At 41.1% G+C, this 16,967-nt stretch overlaps 1 protein-coding gene across 5 annotated transcripts in view; it reads left to right on the top strand.

Annotated features, from left to right (window-relative positions):
- The first annotated feature begins 1,763 nt into the window (after positions 1–1,763).
- UNK (unk zinc finger) overlaps positions 1,764–16,967 on the top strand; it is a 31,946-nt gene continuing 16,742 nt past the window's right edge. For 2 of the 5 annotated variants that reach the window (XM_033090257.1, XM_033090254.1), the window contains exon 1: positions 1,939–2,158. In XM_033090257.1, the coding sequence (XP_032946148.1) occupies positions 2,055–2,158 (104 nt within the window). In that variant the 5' untranslated portion in view covers positions 1,939–2,054. Of the gene's footprint in view, positions 2,159–2,256; positions 3,175–5,729; positions 5,985–6,269; positions 6,435–16,967 lie in introns of those variants that run through there. The other 3 variants (XM_033090255.1, XM_033090256.1, XM_033090258.1) reach the window with 3 other exon arrangements.

Below are 16,967 nucleotides of genomic sequence, written 5' to 3' on the forward strand. Positions count from 1 at the left end.
CAAATGGCCTGGAGAAGGAATGGGCTCCTTGAAACACCCCCTTTGTGTTCCAAGGCTTTTCTAGGAGATCCAGAACTTTGTCCCATGCTTCCTAGAAGAGAGACAGTTATTTTTTTCTGTTTTGCTAATTATTAGAGAGGAACTAAAACTGCTCCAAGAGAAACTAGGTAGGATTTACGTTCACCCATTTAAGGACAATTCGTGAAAAGTTTGTCCCTCTTACCAGGCAGTCACACAGGTTAGTTTTTCTTTGTCCTATAAATTGGTGCAGGGGAAGAAAAGCAACAACAGGAAATGAAGAACTGCAAATGTTTATACAATCAAAACCATGCAGAATGTGATGTAGGCTACTGTCCTAGTTCCTATTCTGTCACAGACTTGCTGAGTAACTGTACAAGTTACTTAACCTCTCTGAGTTTCATTTTCCTCTTTTGTCAATTAAGCAGTTTGGATGACATCATCTCCCAATTCTACTAGTACACACTTAATTCTGAAGCTCATGATATACACTTATTTAAAATTTAGCACTATGAACTGTGTATCTTCATTCACATCACACTCCAGTATTTTGGGTTGAACATATAAGCCAATTATTTGGATTTAATAATACGATCAAAATAATACACTGCAACTTTTGTCTTTTTTCTAATTTTTCATCTTCCAATGCCCCTAGTGGTTAAACATTTGGCCTGTTTGAAAAATACAAATTTCTTAACTTTGTAGGCTATTTTGGCTTCTGATGTAAGGTTACTGGGAACTAAATAAAATAAGTATCATTCTTAAACATGAACAATTTTCCATTCACCCCACACTCCCTCACTCACGAAATTATTTGGAATGTGTTTCTTTAATGAGATTATCACTATTTAACATAATCCCATCTAATAAAATACAAATCAGTCTTAAAAACAAGGGATTTAAATAGATTAAATATGGAGAACAAAGTTAAATGGCAAACGTTAAAATATGAAGAACTTTGTAAAGCTCACAGATTCAAATGCCTAGGTCTGGGGGAACTGGCTTATTTTACAAAGGCCACAAAGTGAAAAACAGCCCCACTGGTGGGAAGCTGGTAGGGGTGATACTTTTCCAAATAGAAAGGGTGCCGTTCAGAGCAGGAAACTGGAGTGAATTATAAATCGCGCCCCCTACTCAAACCCAGGCTCTTCCACTGGACACTATGTGATGTTTCTCAACACCTCTGCAACCTGCCAGTGTACCTGAGACTATTCTAGACGGAGATTAAATTCGTCCTTGGCCCCTAATGTACTGGAAACAAGTTGGTCAGGCCAGGTGTCGAGTTGAGAAGAGAACCAAATCGTGGAGTTCCAGGTTTCAGGGTTCTTAAAGGTTTAGGGAGCGCCCCAGCAAAGACGCGGGAACAGAGTATTGTGTCGTGTAGCTCTTCTTTAGCAAAGCTTTCTCAAGCTGACTTCCAGCAGGCACTTTCCTTCATGTCTCTGAGGTTAGTCCCACTGCAGGAATAAGGAGGATGCTGGCGCATTCCAGGTGCCTGCAGCACAAAGACCCAGAGCCAGGAACGGGCGATATAGATCCTTAAGCACTGCTCGGGGCCGGCATCAGAACCGAGCCCAAGCTATACCAAGTCTGGAGGCGAGGTAATTATTACACTGTTGGCAGTAAAATTATACTTGGAACTGTTTCACAGAAGTCGTCAAGGCCTACCTAGCTCTGGGCCCCATCTACTCCAGGGGCTCCAGTTTCAAGGAAAGGTACCTCTACGAGACTGAAACGCGTTGGTAAAAAAAAGAAACGCAGCCGGACTGCAATTCCCAGAAGCCGTCGCGGGTCCTCAGCATCCGGGACATCGTCTGCAACGATCCCTGGGCATTGTGGTCCGTTCCTTTGGCAGCAACCCTCTGCCGACGGTAAAATTCCAGCCGAACCGGGAACCACAACTCCCAGCAACCCTTGCTGCCGTGCGGGGGGTCTTCACGTTCTCGTGGCGCGGCGCAGGCGCACTGGGTCCTCGGCGCGGACCGCGCAGACTGAATAATAAAAGGGGAGCGGCGAAGAGGCAGGAAGACAGGACCATGTCGAAGGGCCCCGGGCCCGGCGGCTCCGCAGCTTCCTCGGCGCCCCCGGCCGCTACCGCTCAGGTGCTGCAGGCACAGCCCGAGAAACCGCAGCACTACACGTACGTAGAGCCCCCCCCGCCGCGCGCGCACGCCTGACGTCAGCGGCCAGCGTGAGTCACGCGCGCAGTGAGAGCGCGAGGCGGCTTCTCCCTCCCCCCCCTTTTTCCTCCGGCCCGGCCCAGACCGGTTCCAACCTGCTGGGGCCGGTCCCGACTGCTTTCAGCTGCCACCCGTTTCTGGTCGGGTGGTGAGGCGGGAAACGCGGTCGCCGCCGCCGAGTGGGGAAGGCAGGAGTGCGGAGTGCACACATCCTAGGCCAGGGCTTCAAGGCCTGACTGTTCCTCAGATCATAAACCACAGTACCAGGCTCTTGCGGGTCGATAAGCAGGCCAAGGCACGACCAGGATGAGTTCCTTAGGGGCCAGCCCTGCAACCTCCTAGGAGTGACGTTTAGCGTGAAGTCTAGTACGTCGATCCCTGTACTGTGCCGAGGAGGCCTTTTGTGTCCCCAAGGCCCGTGTGTTGTCCACAGAGGCTAGTCTTGCTTAAGTCACCTAAACTGTTGACCCAGCCCGACTCGGGGACCCCGCGCATGAAGGAATGAGTCTGTCCTCAGGCCCAACTTAAATGTGGTATCAGAGAGCGAGCTCCAAATGCTGACACTACGAGAACCCATTAAGATGGAAAACCACTTCCTGGGAATCTATTTGTGTCTAAGTGCCTCTGTCTTTTTTCTCTCTATTTCCTTTCAAGGCACATTAAGCAATTACCTAGTGCTAGGTGCTTTGGGAGAAAGGCACAGGAAAAGAGGCGGGCCCTCTTGTTAAGCAAAATGTTGGTTTCCATTTTCCCTGATGCTCCTTGAGGGCCTCTCATCCCCATGGGCTCCTGAGTGATGTGCATGTTTAGAAAGATCCCCAAGTGACCTCCGGCTTGCTGGAGGTTTGGAACCTAGTGGGGTTGAACAACGCCTAAGACCCACACAGTACGGCTGCCTGGTGAACCGAGAGCAGGAAGCTGGAGTAGAAAGAACTGAAAGTAGACAAGGAGGAGCTCTTGTCTGTCACTCACAGAAGTAAGACCCCCTGGGAAACCGCTCTGGGATTGGGGAACATCACTTTTAGGAATTGTATTGGTTTCTTTGTGAGATTATCTGCTATTGGTAGAAATGATTTGAAGCTTTTTCTTGACTACAGTCAGACTTATGTTAACTTGCTGGTCCTTTCTTACTGGAGTTCTTTCTGCAATCCTCCCATTGTTTTGGTGAGATGGTCTTACCTCAGTTGAATGGTGCCGTCAAGCAACAGTATGGCCTTGATTTGGAAATCTGCAAACTTCACATAATTGGAACTTCTTCATAATCTCTGGTTGCTCGGGTGCCGTTTTTCAGTAAAATACCTGTAACATTTTGAGTAATGGGAGTCTCAGTTTCAGCAACCTCTGTTTCTATCTTGTGTTGTCATTGAGTATACTAATGAATCTATATCAGAAAGACTTGCTGATCATTTTGGAAATGAGAGATGAAAAGGCAACAGCTGTGTAAATGTTAGTATCTGAGTCTTTGTCCACTTGATGCTCATTTGTTGAAAATCTGTCTTTTCATTCCTTAAGGGGTAAGTGTAAAATAACCAGTCTTGGCTCCTTGAGATGGCTCATCGAAGTTTGATTGGGTAGTTGGAAGTTATAGGTGTTCCCATCTCTTCATTTTCTGTTATCTTTTCATTTGTGTGTGTGTGTGTTGTGTGTGTATCGATGTTAATATCTCCAAAAATCAGAGATAGAAATCAGTTGTCTTCCTTGGTAGATTTATGGGCATTCAGTAGCTGTGATGATTTGGAAAACTTCATTCCCTTGTCATCTCAGGTCTGAGGAGCAGGGAGCGTGAGGGCACATGATGGCACCAGTACACCTGTTGGCTCTGATTTTTTTTTTTTTAAGGTGAACCCATTTATTGCTTTTGGGAGTTAGGAGACAAGAGCATTTTAATGTTGATTTCAATATTTGTTATAAAATTTTGAGCTGCCCAGCATTTTTTCATTCTCCCTTGCAGCGTGAATTTTCAGAATTTGTTCCAATCTGAATATTGCCTCATCTATTGTATTGATCCAATTCTTGAATACAGATACAGACCCCCTTTTTTTGAATGTTTGTATTTTTTTACCTGTCAAGATTTTTTTATCTTTTAAAACTTTCTTATACATTAATTACATTAATTTTGTGTATTTTTTTTTGTGGCTGATACTATTTGAGAGTATGTGACATGCAATAATCTTTGCAATAATCGGGAAGAAATTTGCATTAAAGTTGTCCCACTCATAATGGCAGACAATCTTGGCAAACACAGTTGAATCCACCAGAAGCAAAAATTGCCTTCCTGTTGTATGCTTGCCTTCTTCCCTTTGTTCTTGTCCCACAACTAAAGGCCTAGAGTTTGAGCCCTCCTTGTCCTAAACCAAGAGGATTATCCATAACATAGTTTGAAGGATAATTATTTTGTTGGTGTTTTTTTTTCCTAATCTCTTGAATGATCTCAATTTAAGGGAAACTTTGAAATAATCCTTTCAGCAAGCACTTATGCTAGACCTGAGAAATCCAACCCTGAAAACAATTATATCAAATTTCCTCTGTTGAACAGCTCCAAGTACGTGATTAGCACTCTAAAATGACAATGTACATGTATGTATTAGTACTCTTCCAACACAAGAACCATGTGACCTCTTGCTAGGTAATTTGTCTTTTTATTTGACAAAGACTAAATTTCATCCAGCTTTATTCAGAACAAGTCAATCATATATACTAAAGAGTTTTATAAAAATAGATTTAAGAATGGGAAATTTTGGAGCGATTGCATTCTGAAATATATCTACACATTTAGCTAACTTTGGGCTTTTTGTTGTATAACAATTATGTTATTATTTTGACCCTATAAGAACCTCAAAGACATTAAATCATTTTTGGATTCCTTTACCTGCAGTTTATTCTCAAACTTCTTAATGTCCTTGTATTAAAGGAAAATGAAATCCTAGTTTAGTGAAGGTTTCTTGGAGTTTTCTGGCCAGTGGGTGGTTTCTTATAAGTAGAGAGAGGATAAATACTTTATAGTGTCATTTTAATTTAAGATTCTTTCTTGGACATCTTTAAGCAAGGATAATGTAACAGTACTTCCATAGATAACAATTTTGAGGCAAATTTGTTAGTTTATACATAGTAGAAATGTCATGAACTTAACTTGGTTGCATCTGATTATGTTTTAGAAAATCCAGGAGATGAACATGTATTTAAATTATTATTGCAGTAAAATTGTAAATACACTAATAGAGTACAACTTGTTATACAACAGAAGTTACTGGAAGCGTTGCTTAGAAACTTCAGCAAGAATGAGTTAAGTTACCAATAAACATTTCTGGGTCTTGTTTACTTGTTTATCAAGTAGAACTAATTTCTTACAGGACCAAAATTAAGAGCTCATTGTGGCCTTCAATCAAGCCCACAAAACCCCCATTAATAAGTGTTAAGTGCCCATGCTAAGGGTAGACTCAAGCTTAGTATCTAGTTGATATTTGCTATAATCTAAATTAATGATTAAAGTGAAGATTTGCTTAATGGTTAAGTTTTTTTGTTTTAATCCAGCTATGTTAGATACTAAAGAAGGCTTCCCCACAATCCATATGCATCTGCTTTGACTGGTGGTTTCTATCAACCTACAAAGACTGACTTATTGGTGAGGGCAGCTGGACAACTCTGAGATCAACTTAGAGAAATCCATCTTGGGCACACTCTATAAAGGAGCTCCTTCTCTGGAAATAGCACCCCAGATAAGTGCACAAAAGCAAGACACCCTCGTGGACCTACTTCCTCCCGCTTTCAACACCCTGATGCCTGAAGGTGAGGTCTCCTTCCTGTGTGTCTTAGAAGCCATGAGCTCACTTAGGTAAAGAGAGCCCTGCAACAGCCAGAGCACCACACATATGCAGGCTTTCCTGCCAGACCTTTGCCTAAAAGGTTATTTTTCTCATTCGGAGAGACTCTAGGTCAGAAGAGTGTTAAAAGTAAGGTTGCATTTATAGCTACATTACTTTAAATAGTGGACTGGTTTAGGATTATTTTCCCAAATGGGGCAATATTTGCTTAATGATTAAGTTTTTCATTTTGTTTTTTTTTTTAATCCAGCTATACTTGATACTAAAGGAGGTTTTCGCACATGTGCATCTTCTGTATTTTGAAATTGCAACTATGGACAGTTATGGCTAATCCTAGTAGATTGTCTTCCCTTCTTTTAACATCTTGGATGAATTTGGGGCACACTAATGTGTTATGTGAAGATGGATGTTGAATGTAAGTTTCTCTGCCATTCTTAGCCAATATATAAAAATTACATTAGCCTAATTGCTAAAAATGCCAAAAGTTTGGGTTCAGTATCCTTCTGGGCAATGTAGCTTTCTTGTTTTCTTACTATGTAGATACCCTGCAGATTCACCCCAGCCAACCATCTTAAAATACCTGCCTGGGCAACAGAGATATCTGTGGAGAAACTTTGGGTAAAATCAGTGCATATGATAATAGGTATGGGAGATATTTATGGTGTGATGGAAATGTTCTGGAATTAGTGATAATGGTTATACAACATGGTAAATATACTACAAACATTGAAATGTATACTTTAAAATGGTGAATTTTTATGTTGTGTAAATTACATCTCAATTTTTTAAACAAAAGAGTTGAAAAAGATCAGTGCCTGAGTCTGTACTACTGGAGAGGCTTTAGAGCACATGGCCTCTCAGGGCTTGGCAGCATGGATCAGTCCGGGAAAGCCTGCAGTTTGTGACAAGCTCCTTGGCACCCTTTCCCCAGCCTTCTCTATGGCTTAGTCCCTGTGTATCCATTCTAGGGATCCCCCCCGTGTTGTATGTCTCTGGAGATGCTTTTGAGATGAGTGAATACTCAGCAAGTTTGAGACTCCTAGTTGTTGGTAGTTGTACTTTAAATTGTCTCTTAATTGACAGCCATTATAAGGAACAAGCATATTTTTCCCAATGCCTTTGTAAAATGAATTGTATTTACTTCCTAGGGTGGGTGGGAGGTAGAAGAGAAGGTTGCTGTTCTGCTAAAATGTAATCGATTCCATTCTTCAGATATTGTGACGATTGTTTTAATGTTCACATGGGCATTTAAAGCTAGGCCATGTGTTTTAGACATTTAAAATGATGTCAGTGACTATAATATTTTAGTTCAAATAATCACAACAAACTTTTTATTATTTCTCTATAAAATCCCTCAACTTTCACCCCTTTTTTCTTTGCCAGTGTGTAGAATTTGACAGCAGTATCAAGAGCTGATGAGGAGGAGAAGATGGAAAGGAGTCTAGCGACTTAAAAAAAAATCTCATAGCGTTCTCTGTGAGGTGACCTTTTTCCTGTTGGTGGCTCAATTTATTTAGGAAATAAAGAAGATACTAAGGCCTGTGACAGTATCATCATGTCATATCTGAGCTTATTGAAATGTTTCCTCCCTTTTCTCATTCTTTATATCACAGTTTGCTTTTTGTGTTCTCAAGTTGACTCATTTGTTTCCTATTAATATGTGAAACACCATATGGCCACCATAAGTCCTAACAAAATGATTTATCCTGAGGAAGGGGAAGGCCCATATCCCCACCTTCCTGTGAAATTTTGGCCTATTCACAAAACTATCCCCATTGAAGAGAGGTAGTTATGCTTACTTAGAAAAGAAGAGGTTGGTACAAACCTTTAGTGTGATATTTTATGACGTAAAAGTTTTGATAGTAGTTTTTATATCTGAGCTTTCATTAGTTTTGGTAAGAACATTACTATATCTTTTTGATGTCACTTTTAGTGCTAAGAGGTGCCAGGCATTTTTAGCCTGCCACTTTAGGATTTGTGTAAATCAAACCTATCCAAACGTAACAAATTAGAAACCCATACTTGCATTTTCTTTTTAAAGAAATACTTGTATTTTTTTTAAAAAAACCCCAAAAAACAAACTTAAATTGTATTATTGAACCAAGAGTTCTTTATAATAAATACATAAAATGAATATTAAATATCCGGTAGAGCATGTTAAAGTTAACATTTCTTTTTTTATTTTTAGTAACTTATTTTGTGGTATTGTAATTATGGCCTGTCAAAAACTTCCTGACATATTTTGAACAGCTTCCAGAGTCACTTACTTGCTGCTACTCTTGTTTTCCCTTTAGCTCAATTAAGAAAAGCATAGTTAACAGTCAGCAAGGTGTTTAAGAGCACTGACTCCAGGGCCAGGCTGTCTGGGTTGGAAGCCCAGCTCCGCCACTTACTAGCTGTGGGACGTGAGCAAGTGACTTCCCTCTTTGTGTGTCACTTTCCCGAGGATATGGATAGTACCTGTCCCGTGAGGTCGTTATGAGGATTGAGTGAGTTAATAGACTACATAAAGTGCTGAAAACAGTGCCTGGCACTTAGCACAGGGTGAGTACTGTTCTTACCAGTATTTGAGCAAAGCCCAAGTTCCTGCTTTCAGTTGCATTGCTGCTTCCTTCACCAGCCGCGATCAAATGCCTACTTTAGCTACATCCACACCACAGCAGATTCTTCAGTGCATAGGGCACACGTGGGTCAGTATTGTCTTCAGAGAGCGCTCCTCTCTGCCTTGGCCATTTGCATTTTTACTCCAGTCGCCATTCTTCATAGAGCCTCCATCAGACTGCCAGGATATTACATGATGGAGTTGGGCTCTAAACGGATCCACTCTTCCAGGGCCGACGACTTTGTTGTACAGAAAACAGTGTACAAAATAACACATCGATTTACATGTAATACTAAACTGTTTCATCACATTGGAGGCCATCTGTGTACGGAAGAACTTTGACTCAAGTCAAGGTGTTACCTAATTCAGGGAGGAATGAACCAGAGTTTCAGTATTCCTCACATATTCTCCAAAATCAGTGACGTGAGTGATGCCTCCATGAACTTTCTGTCCTCAGTTTTATCAGCTCCAGGATCCTTAGGTCAAGGGGACAATTATAGAAAGAAGGAACCGGGGACACATAGGATTGCTTAGGCACCAACATTCGACCGTTCATGACTCCCATTAGTTCTTGAGGCCAGGACAGCTCACAGGTGTCCGACTTCTCAGTGAAGAGTGGGCTGAAATCATCTGCCAGCGAGTGGCTCCCCCACCTTAAAGCAGTTGCTTACTTAAGTGCTTGTAGCACTTGTAATGTGGGTTCCTGTGCATGTATCTGTGTGTTAGGATAGAGTCATTGTTATTTCGGAGGCTATACTGGCCTTACTATGTCTGCTCTTTGGCTAAAAGCCAGTTATGGGATCAAGGCCTGCCTTAAAGATTCAGACACACTCAGAAATTCACTAGATACTTATTTGCTTTCCTTTTCTGCCAGAATTTTCTAAGCCAGGACCACTTCAGAAGATTTGGAAGCCAAATCTCTGTAGCTGTATATCACTTTATCAGAATTGTCCAAATATCTGCCAACCACCAAGTGTAGCTTTAATTTGGCCTTGTTTTTTAAAAGTCGTTGTTTGGGAACTCCCACTGGTGTGGTTATTACTACAACGTTATTTAGTTTCTGGGTTACGTGTGATGTCAAATCAGAATATGAATGTCCTTATAAACATTGAATTTAGAACTGCTAGCAGTTTACCTAAAGCTCTTCAAAAATGAGAAAAGATTTTTAGCCAATTGTAAGAGATACACACACACACACACGTACACACTTTGATAAGTAATTTAGTATTCTTAATCTGCTTATCTGCTCTTATAATCTCCTTAAAGTTAAAAATATATTTTATTCTCAAACTTAAAAATGAAGTCTTTGATAAGCCATGAAATACAAGCCCTCTGATTAAATTTCTTTTTAGGAGTTACGTATGGGGAAGGAAAGTCGCCAGTAGGGTTAAGATGAATATGGGAAACAGTAGATTACAGATAAGTGTCATTAGAGCCTTTGGATCCTACAACATAATGGTCAACAATGACTGGGTTTTTTGGGGATTTTTTTTGTTTTGTTTTCCTTTGCTAGTTGCAGCATCCTATCACATCATAGTTAGATTTCAATAAAGACTAAGAACAGGACCACTTATTTTCATTTTAAGAGTCTGTTTCCATGATAAAAAGTGTATACTGCTTGAAAAAAATGAAATTTAATTTTTATAAGATTAGCTGTAATAAAGATGAATATTGGTGGTTATTAGGGATATGGGCACATCTGTCATGTTGCCAGATCTCTGCGCCCCTTGCGTGAGACTGGTGAGCGGCAGGGTCCCCAGGAGTGGGTTTCTCCGCGTGGCCTGTGACCCCCTGGCTCTGGGGCATCCAGGGTGAGTGTCTTCTGTTGGCTCAGTCCGTCGCCTCCTTTGGGGGCTCACATATTGCTCCTCACTATGTATATGGGATTCATCTAGTCCTGAGCAAGCCTGGAGCTGTAGTACCCTCTCTTCCTGGTGCTTCTCCAGAGGCCATCGTTGTCATGCCTGTTTGCCTTTTTATTCACATCTGACCATGCTACACGTGTCCAAATCAGTTTACAATCATAAAGAGGGTGACATTCTAATAGCCATCCACTTCACAAAAAGATTCACCACAGTTCACTTTTAACTTAGGGAACTCTCCTGCCTGATTAGCAACATACATCTTTCACATAATTTTGAATCAGGATAGGTTCCCTGTCAAGTTGTCATGAATATTGTGGATTCCTTTCCTAACAATTTGTTTTTTAAATTCTAAAGGTAATGAATCACAGTTACAGTAAAGAAAAACCAAAATAACCCCTAAAGTCAGTAATACTGGATTTTTTTTCTTCTGCATATAGTTGACCAACTTGTAGTTCAGCTACATATCCTTATATTTTTTTCTTTGATTTAATATATCATAAGTTTGTACCCAGCTTTCGCCAAGTAGTGACTGTAATACTTCTTAGTTGGAGGAAAGAAAAGAATACGTGTCTAGTGATCTGCACACATTCTGAGCAGCAGTTACAGAGCAAGCCATCCCACCTGTCAGCAAGTGAGGCTGGAGACCTCAAATTGACTGTCCCGGGTGAGGGACAAGGCTATGCCGCCTGGGGGGAAGGTAGCTGGAGAAGTTACTGCTTGCTTTTTTAAGTGTGTTTTTCCAGGACCCATCAGCTCCAAGTCAAGTAGTTGTTTCAATCTAGTTGTGGAGGGTGCAGCTCACAGTGGCCCATGTGGGGATTGAACCAGCAACCTTGTTAAGAGCACCACGCTCTAACCAGCTGAGCTAACCGGCCACCCCCAAGTTACTGCTTTCTTAATTGCCAGGAAAAGCATCATAGTCAGAGATCAGAGTTCCTTCTCTGTTTTTCTGGGTTCAAGTGCATAGCTGCTGTGGACCAGGCTAGCTAGCACCACTTGGGATGCTTTATGCTTTTTCTTTTTCTTTCAAGACAGACATGTCTTGAACACCTGCTACGAGCCGGCTCTTCAGGGGAACATAAATGAATAGACATGGCTACTTACAAAGCAGTTAAAGTCAACTGTGGTGGGGGCCATTCCAGCTGTATTCACACGGTGCAGTGGAAGCATGGAAGAGGGGACTGCGCAGGGTCAGGGAACCCCCATGCAGAGAATAAGCCAGAAGGCTGATCAAGACACAGGGAGCAACATCAAAAATATGGAGGTGTGAGAGGAGGCTGTGGCATGTTTGGGAATACCAGCTCTTCAGAGCAGAGGTTGGCACACTACAGCCTCTGTGCCACATCTAGCCTGCCGCATGCTTTTGTATGGCCCATGACCTAAGAAGGGTTTTTACATTTTTAATTATTGAAAAAGAATGTCATGACACATGAAAGTTACAGAAAATTCAAATTTCAGCATCCATAAATAAAGCTTTTGGAACCCAAGCCCATTGATTTACATATTTCTATGGATGCTCTTACACTAACTGCAGAGTTCAGTAGTTGTGACAGGGACCCTACGTGGCACTGGCATCGCTATGCATTCCTGATCAGTGCACTACAAATTGCAGTGACACACTTATAACTTGCAGTGTTTCCACAGCTCTCTGTATCAGCATACCACAATGTTCTATTTATTTTTTATTACCAATACCAACTTATGCCAAAACGAGTGGAAGAGAAAAATGGACTTGGAATGTCATGTTTTTAGGGCACAGTGGAGTGTGGATTATTTTGTTACCTAGTTAGATGGCAAAACTATCTTTAAAAAGAAACTGCCAAAAGAATCTATCGACATTACCAGATTAAGCAGTCACAGTATTCCCAACTCATAGGAAGGCAATAGTCAGAAGAATTAGAGAATTTTAAAGGTACAGTTTCATCAAAGAATTTCTTCACAAAAATGAGGCTACAACTCGCAGTAAGTTTCTGAGTGGCTCATTTATTAGCTGAGCAATGAAAGCCGTTTACCCATACTGAATTAAACTTGTTGATTGCAGCAGCTGAAATGTGTCCAGAAAAAGCAAACTTGTCTAAGAGTGTTAGCCTTTTGGCAAGAACAATTACTCCAAATGTTGAAGTCTTTGGGAGCAACATCAGTAGTCAATTAAAAAACAAAGCAAATGACTTCGTGTGGTTTTCCTTAGCTCTTGATGAGTCAACAGATGCTATTGGTGCTGTCCAGTTGTCTATTAATGGAGTTGCTGCCATGTGTGAAGTGACGGAAGAATTAGCCTCTGTGAATAGTCTGCTCAAAACTACAGCTGAGAATATGTTCCCCAAAAGTTAAGGAAACACTGATTGAGGACAACCTGAAGTATAATCTGCTACTATGTGTTCCAACTGATGAGTGAGAATATGTGTGGAGCAGAAAAGGATTTAATTGGACAAATTTACAAAGCTTAGGAAAATGTAAAGTGTTTAAAGTCATTGTATTATTCAGCAGCAGGTACTTTGCAGAAGATACTTGAGTCTATCATGTTACTGAACCATTAGGATCAGTGCTGAACTCCACTCCCTCTTGCGGACTAATCATCGATTTCATGAATTTTTGTTAGAAATAGAAGCTGAATATTCTGTCCAACAGCAGTTTGGTGGCTTAGCAATGGTAAAGTTTTCTTGTAATTTTTTGAGTTGAGGGCTGAGGTTGAAACTTTTCTGAATGAGAAGAGTCATTCTTGGCCACATTGAACAGTGAATGGCTTTGAAAATTAGCTTTTGCTGCAGACTTCATAATGTTTCTCAATAAATTCACCCTAACATTACAAGGCAAAACATCGCTTGTATGCAAACCTTACATTGCCATAAAATCATTTTGACAACTGATGTTGTTTGAATTATAAGTCATGTCAAACTACCTTAAACACTTCCTGTGCTGTCCAAAGTTAAAACAAAGGTTAGGTCTCCATTCTTTTTTTATTTTTTTTAATTAATTAATTTTTTTTTAATTGAGGAACAGTGTGTTTCTAAGACCCATCAGCTCCAAGTCATTGTCCTTCAATCTAGTTGTGGAGGTCGCAGCTCAGCTCCATGTCCAGTCGCCGTTTTCAGTCTTAATTGCAGGGGGCACAGTCCACCATCCCATGCGGGAATTGAACCGGCAACCTGGTTAAGATCTCGAGCTCTAACCAACTGAGCCATCCGGCCGCCCCAGGTCTCCATTCTTAACACACATTTACCGTGGATATGATTTCCAGACACAAACTACAGTTCTAGCAGTGATTTTGCATCTTGATAGGAATGCAAAGGAAATTTGCATATTTCAAAATCCATTTATCTGTGCCACTAAGGAGTTTACACCAACCCTTCAAAGGGAAGTGGTTTAAAGGTAAATATCAAGATTCTTAAATGTCTTCTAAGAGACAAATATGCTCAGTCATGTTTGTGGAATGATAACTATTTATTTGGCAGTACCTAAAGTTACGCATATGTGAAAAGACATTTTCAAAGATTAAATACATAAAATCTTATAGAATTAGCATTAATAGATGGACATTAGTAATTTTGATGAAAGGGAACCTCAACCTGGCAAATGTTATCCCCCCCAAATCCATCCTTAGTAGTAGACCTGTATTACAAAAAATTGTAGCCAATTATTATTATATTTGGAATTTCATCAATAAAAAATTTGTGGAAATTTGTTTTCTCTCTTGTTATGTAAGTACCTACATAAAATAGCCTCAATCTCGTCTCGTGGCCCTCAAAATCGAAAATAGTTTGCTGACCCTGCTCTAGGATTTATGTTGTTGGGGAGGAGAGCAGGTCAGTGGCAGCAGTCAGTAAGGCCCTGCTAAACACTTCTAGCTAAACACTTCTAGAAGCCTCGGGGAACTAGATACGGATTAGCATCAGCTACTGCATCCCCATTGCCTCTACACTTACATAGTTTTTCTGTCAGGCAGTCTCTCATACTTTTCTGTTTATTTAGGTTGTTCAAATTCTTACACTCCTCCCCAGAAGAGAATGAATCAGCCAAACTGACAAATCTGTTAAGTGAGATAATTTGGAATAGGATTTACAGTTTAGCTGGGAATTCAGCTGGTAGCCGCTGAGCACTTGATTTAACACCTTGTGAGTGATGTAATTGCGTTGTTAATTTAACCCTTTCTGTGTCATCACTGTTGGTTTAGTGGGGCAAATGATTGGATTTAGATTTCAAGTCTGATTTTTGCTGTGTTTTAGAATTTTGGAAAATAAAGATAATCCAATAAATATTGAAAGTATAATTTGATTTTTAAAAACTGGATACGCGTATTTGATTTTAAAAGTTTTTAGAGAAAAGTATTCATCGTTTTGTAAAGCAATTTTGCAGTGTGATACATTTTGATGCCGTCTGTAAAAATACTGGGAGAAAATTTACCAAAAGGCTAATAACATTATTAGTGGTGGTATTAAGGGTGATTTTGTCCTTTTATCCATTTTCGAATTGTTTTTGTAAGTGGGCATGTTACTTTCATAATCATGTTTTACATTTATAAATAAACCATTAATAGGATAATTCATTTGATGTCCTAAAAAGGAGTGAAACATGGTTTTGATTTAAAGTCTTGCCCCAGTGAGGCAAGAATGAAGAGCTGCCCCTCAGTCAAGGTGACGCTCTGACCAATTGCAGTGTCCCTCCAAGCTTTGCCCAGCGCTTCTACTGGTCCAAGGTGTGGCTTCTCTGACAGATCATATTTGCTCAGGGCCTGAGTGGTTTCTTGACTCAGCCTGGTCACAGCAGGTCACTGAGGTCTCTTAATGCAAAGCTGGTCTAGGTTCATGGCTTTTACTTTTGAGTGGACGTATTCCTAGGAGAAGGGAATATGAAGAATTTAGTCCTATAGCCCTGTGCCCTCCCAGATCTTGGAGAGGATAGTTGTCAGTCTTCCCTCCTCGGTTAGACCCCAGGACTTCTTGGGTTTCCTGAGAGCACGTGGAATTGAACAGTGAATCTTAACCTATTTAGTTTCTTCGATCTTGTTCTTTCAAACCTTTAAAATGGAAAGATGGATTGGAGCTTAACGGAGACAGTTGTGCATTTCCATCAAAGACTTATGTTTCATTTCAACCCATGAAAATAGAAACAAGTGATTTCTAAGTGGTGGTCTCCCTGCCTCTGGGCACTGCATTGCCGGTTTGCACAGATTGTTGTGGGAAAGGGAGAAGAGAAATTCTAACCAAACATTTTGGTTCCTAGGTAGTGAATGGTAAGTTTCATTAATGACTTAAGCAAAAGTTAGAAATGTCTCATCTGTTTATAGTTGAGCGTGGGCTCTGCCTGCCTAGATAGGGCCATTTGTCTCCTCTCATGAGGGGCTTTTCTGCAGGACGGTCTGCCACATCTGCTGAGTTACAAGTTTCCTGCGCTGTGGTGCTTTTCGCAAGGGAATAGAATTTGGCTTTCAGCTATCAGTGCTCTGCCTGCTGGCAGCATCATGAAACTATTGTTTTGTGGACTTTGCCCTTTCTGTGACGCTTTTATTTCTTGTTATAGTCATTCAGCAAACTTTGTCACTGTACTGAGTTCTTACCCGCTTGCTATCAAGGACTTTATAAATCTAGTAGTAGAGAACAATGTACACATTATTGATATGCATTGCAGGCTGTAAGAAATGTCTAGAGAAAGTGCTGTAAAGACTTAGAGATGATAGCTTTTAGCTGGGGATAAGGGCAGGAGGGGAAGGAAGAGGTCAAGGAAGGCTTCATGGAGGTGGTGGCATCAAAAGACTCATTATCATTGAATTCAGCCTTGAAAGATTTCTACAAGTAAGGAAGGGCACATGAGCAAAGGTAGGGAGGGAAGTTAAAGCTCTATTTGCAAGACACCAAGGACTCCAGTTTTACTGGCTGGAATGGAAAGGAACCCAGGGAAATGAGGCTGGAAAAGTACACTGGGCCTGATGTGTAGGGCCTAGAATGCCACACTGAATAGTTGGTGCTTACCAGTGGCTACTGGAGGAAGCTAAAGGCTTTTAAGAAAGTGAGAATTGGGTTTAGGAAGAATAGTGAGCACTGTGCAGCATGAACCGGACAGGGGAGAGGCTGGAAACAAGATCAGTTTATCAAAAGGAACCACGTCCCTGACCTGTGGCAGTGGGAATGGAAATGAAGAGACTCAAAATGGGGTAATTTGTTGCCTCCGTGTCTGGCCTTTTCTGTGGCACCCCTGCCATCGCATGTGGCACTATGGACATGGCTCCTCCAAGGAAGCTGGCTCGCCAGGACTTCTCTTTCTCCAAGAGGACAGACTGCAAAGTCAGGATGACCACATCCCAGAGTTCTGACTGCCTCCTGGGTTTTCCCTGAGGCGCTGACGCCAAGCAGACAGGCACCACTCTTAGGGTTGCCATATATAGCAGATAAAAACACAGGATGCCAGTTAGATTGGAATTTCAGATAAATCACGAATAACATTTTAGTGTAAGTATGTCCCATGGAATCTTTGGTTTATCTGAAGT

Source organism: Rhinolophus ferrumequinum, chromosome 21 (genome assembly GCF_004115265.2).
Source record: "Rhinolophus ferrumequinum isolate MPI-CBG mRhiFer1 chromosome 21, mRhiFer1_v1.p, whole genome shotgun sequence".
NCBI classification, from domain to species: Eukaryota; Metazoa; Chordata; class Mammalia; order Chiroptera; family Rhinolophidae; genus Rhinolophus; species Rhinolophus ferrumequinum.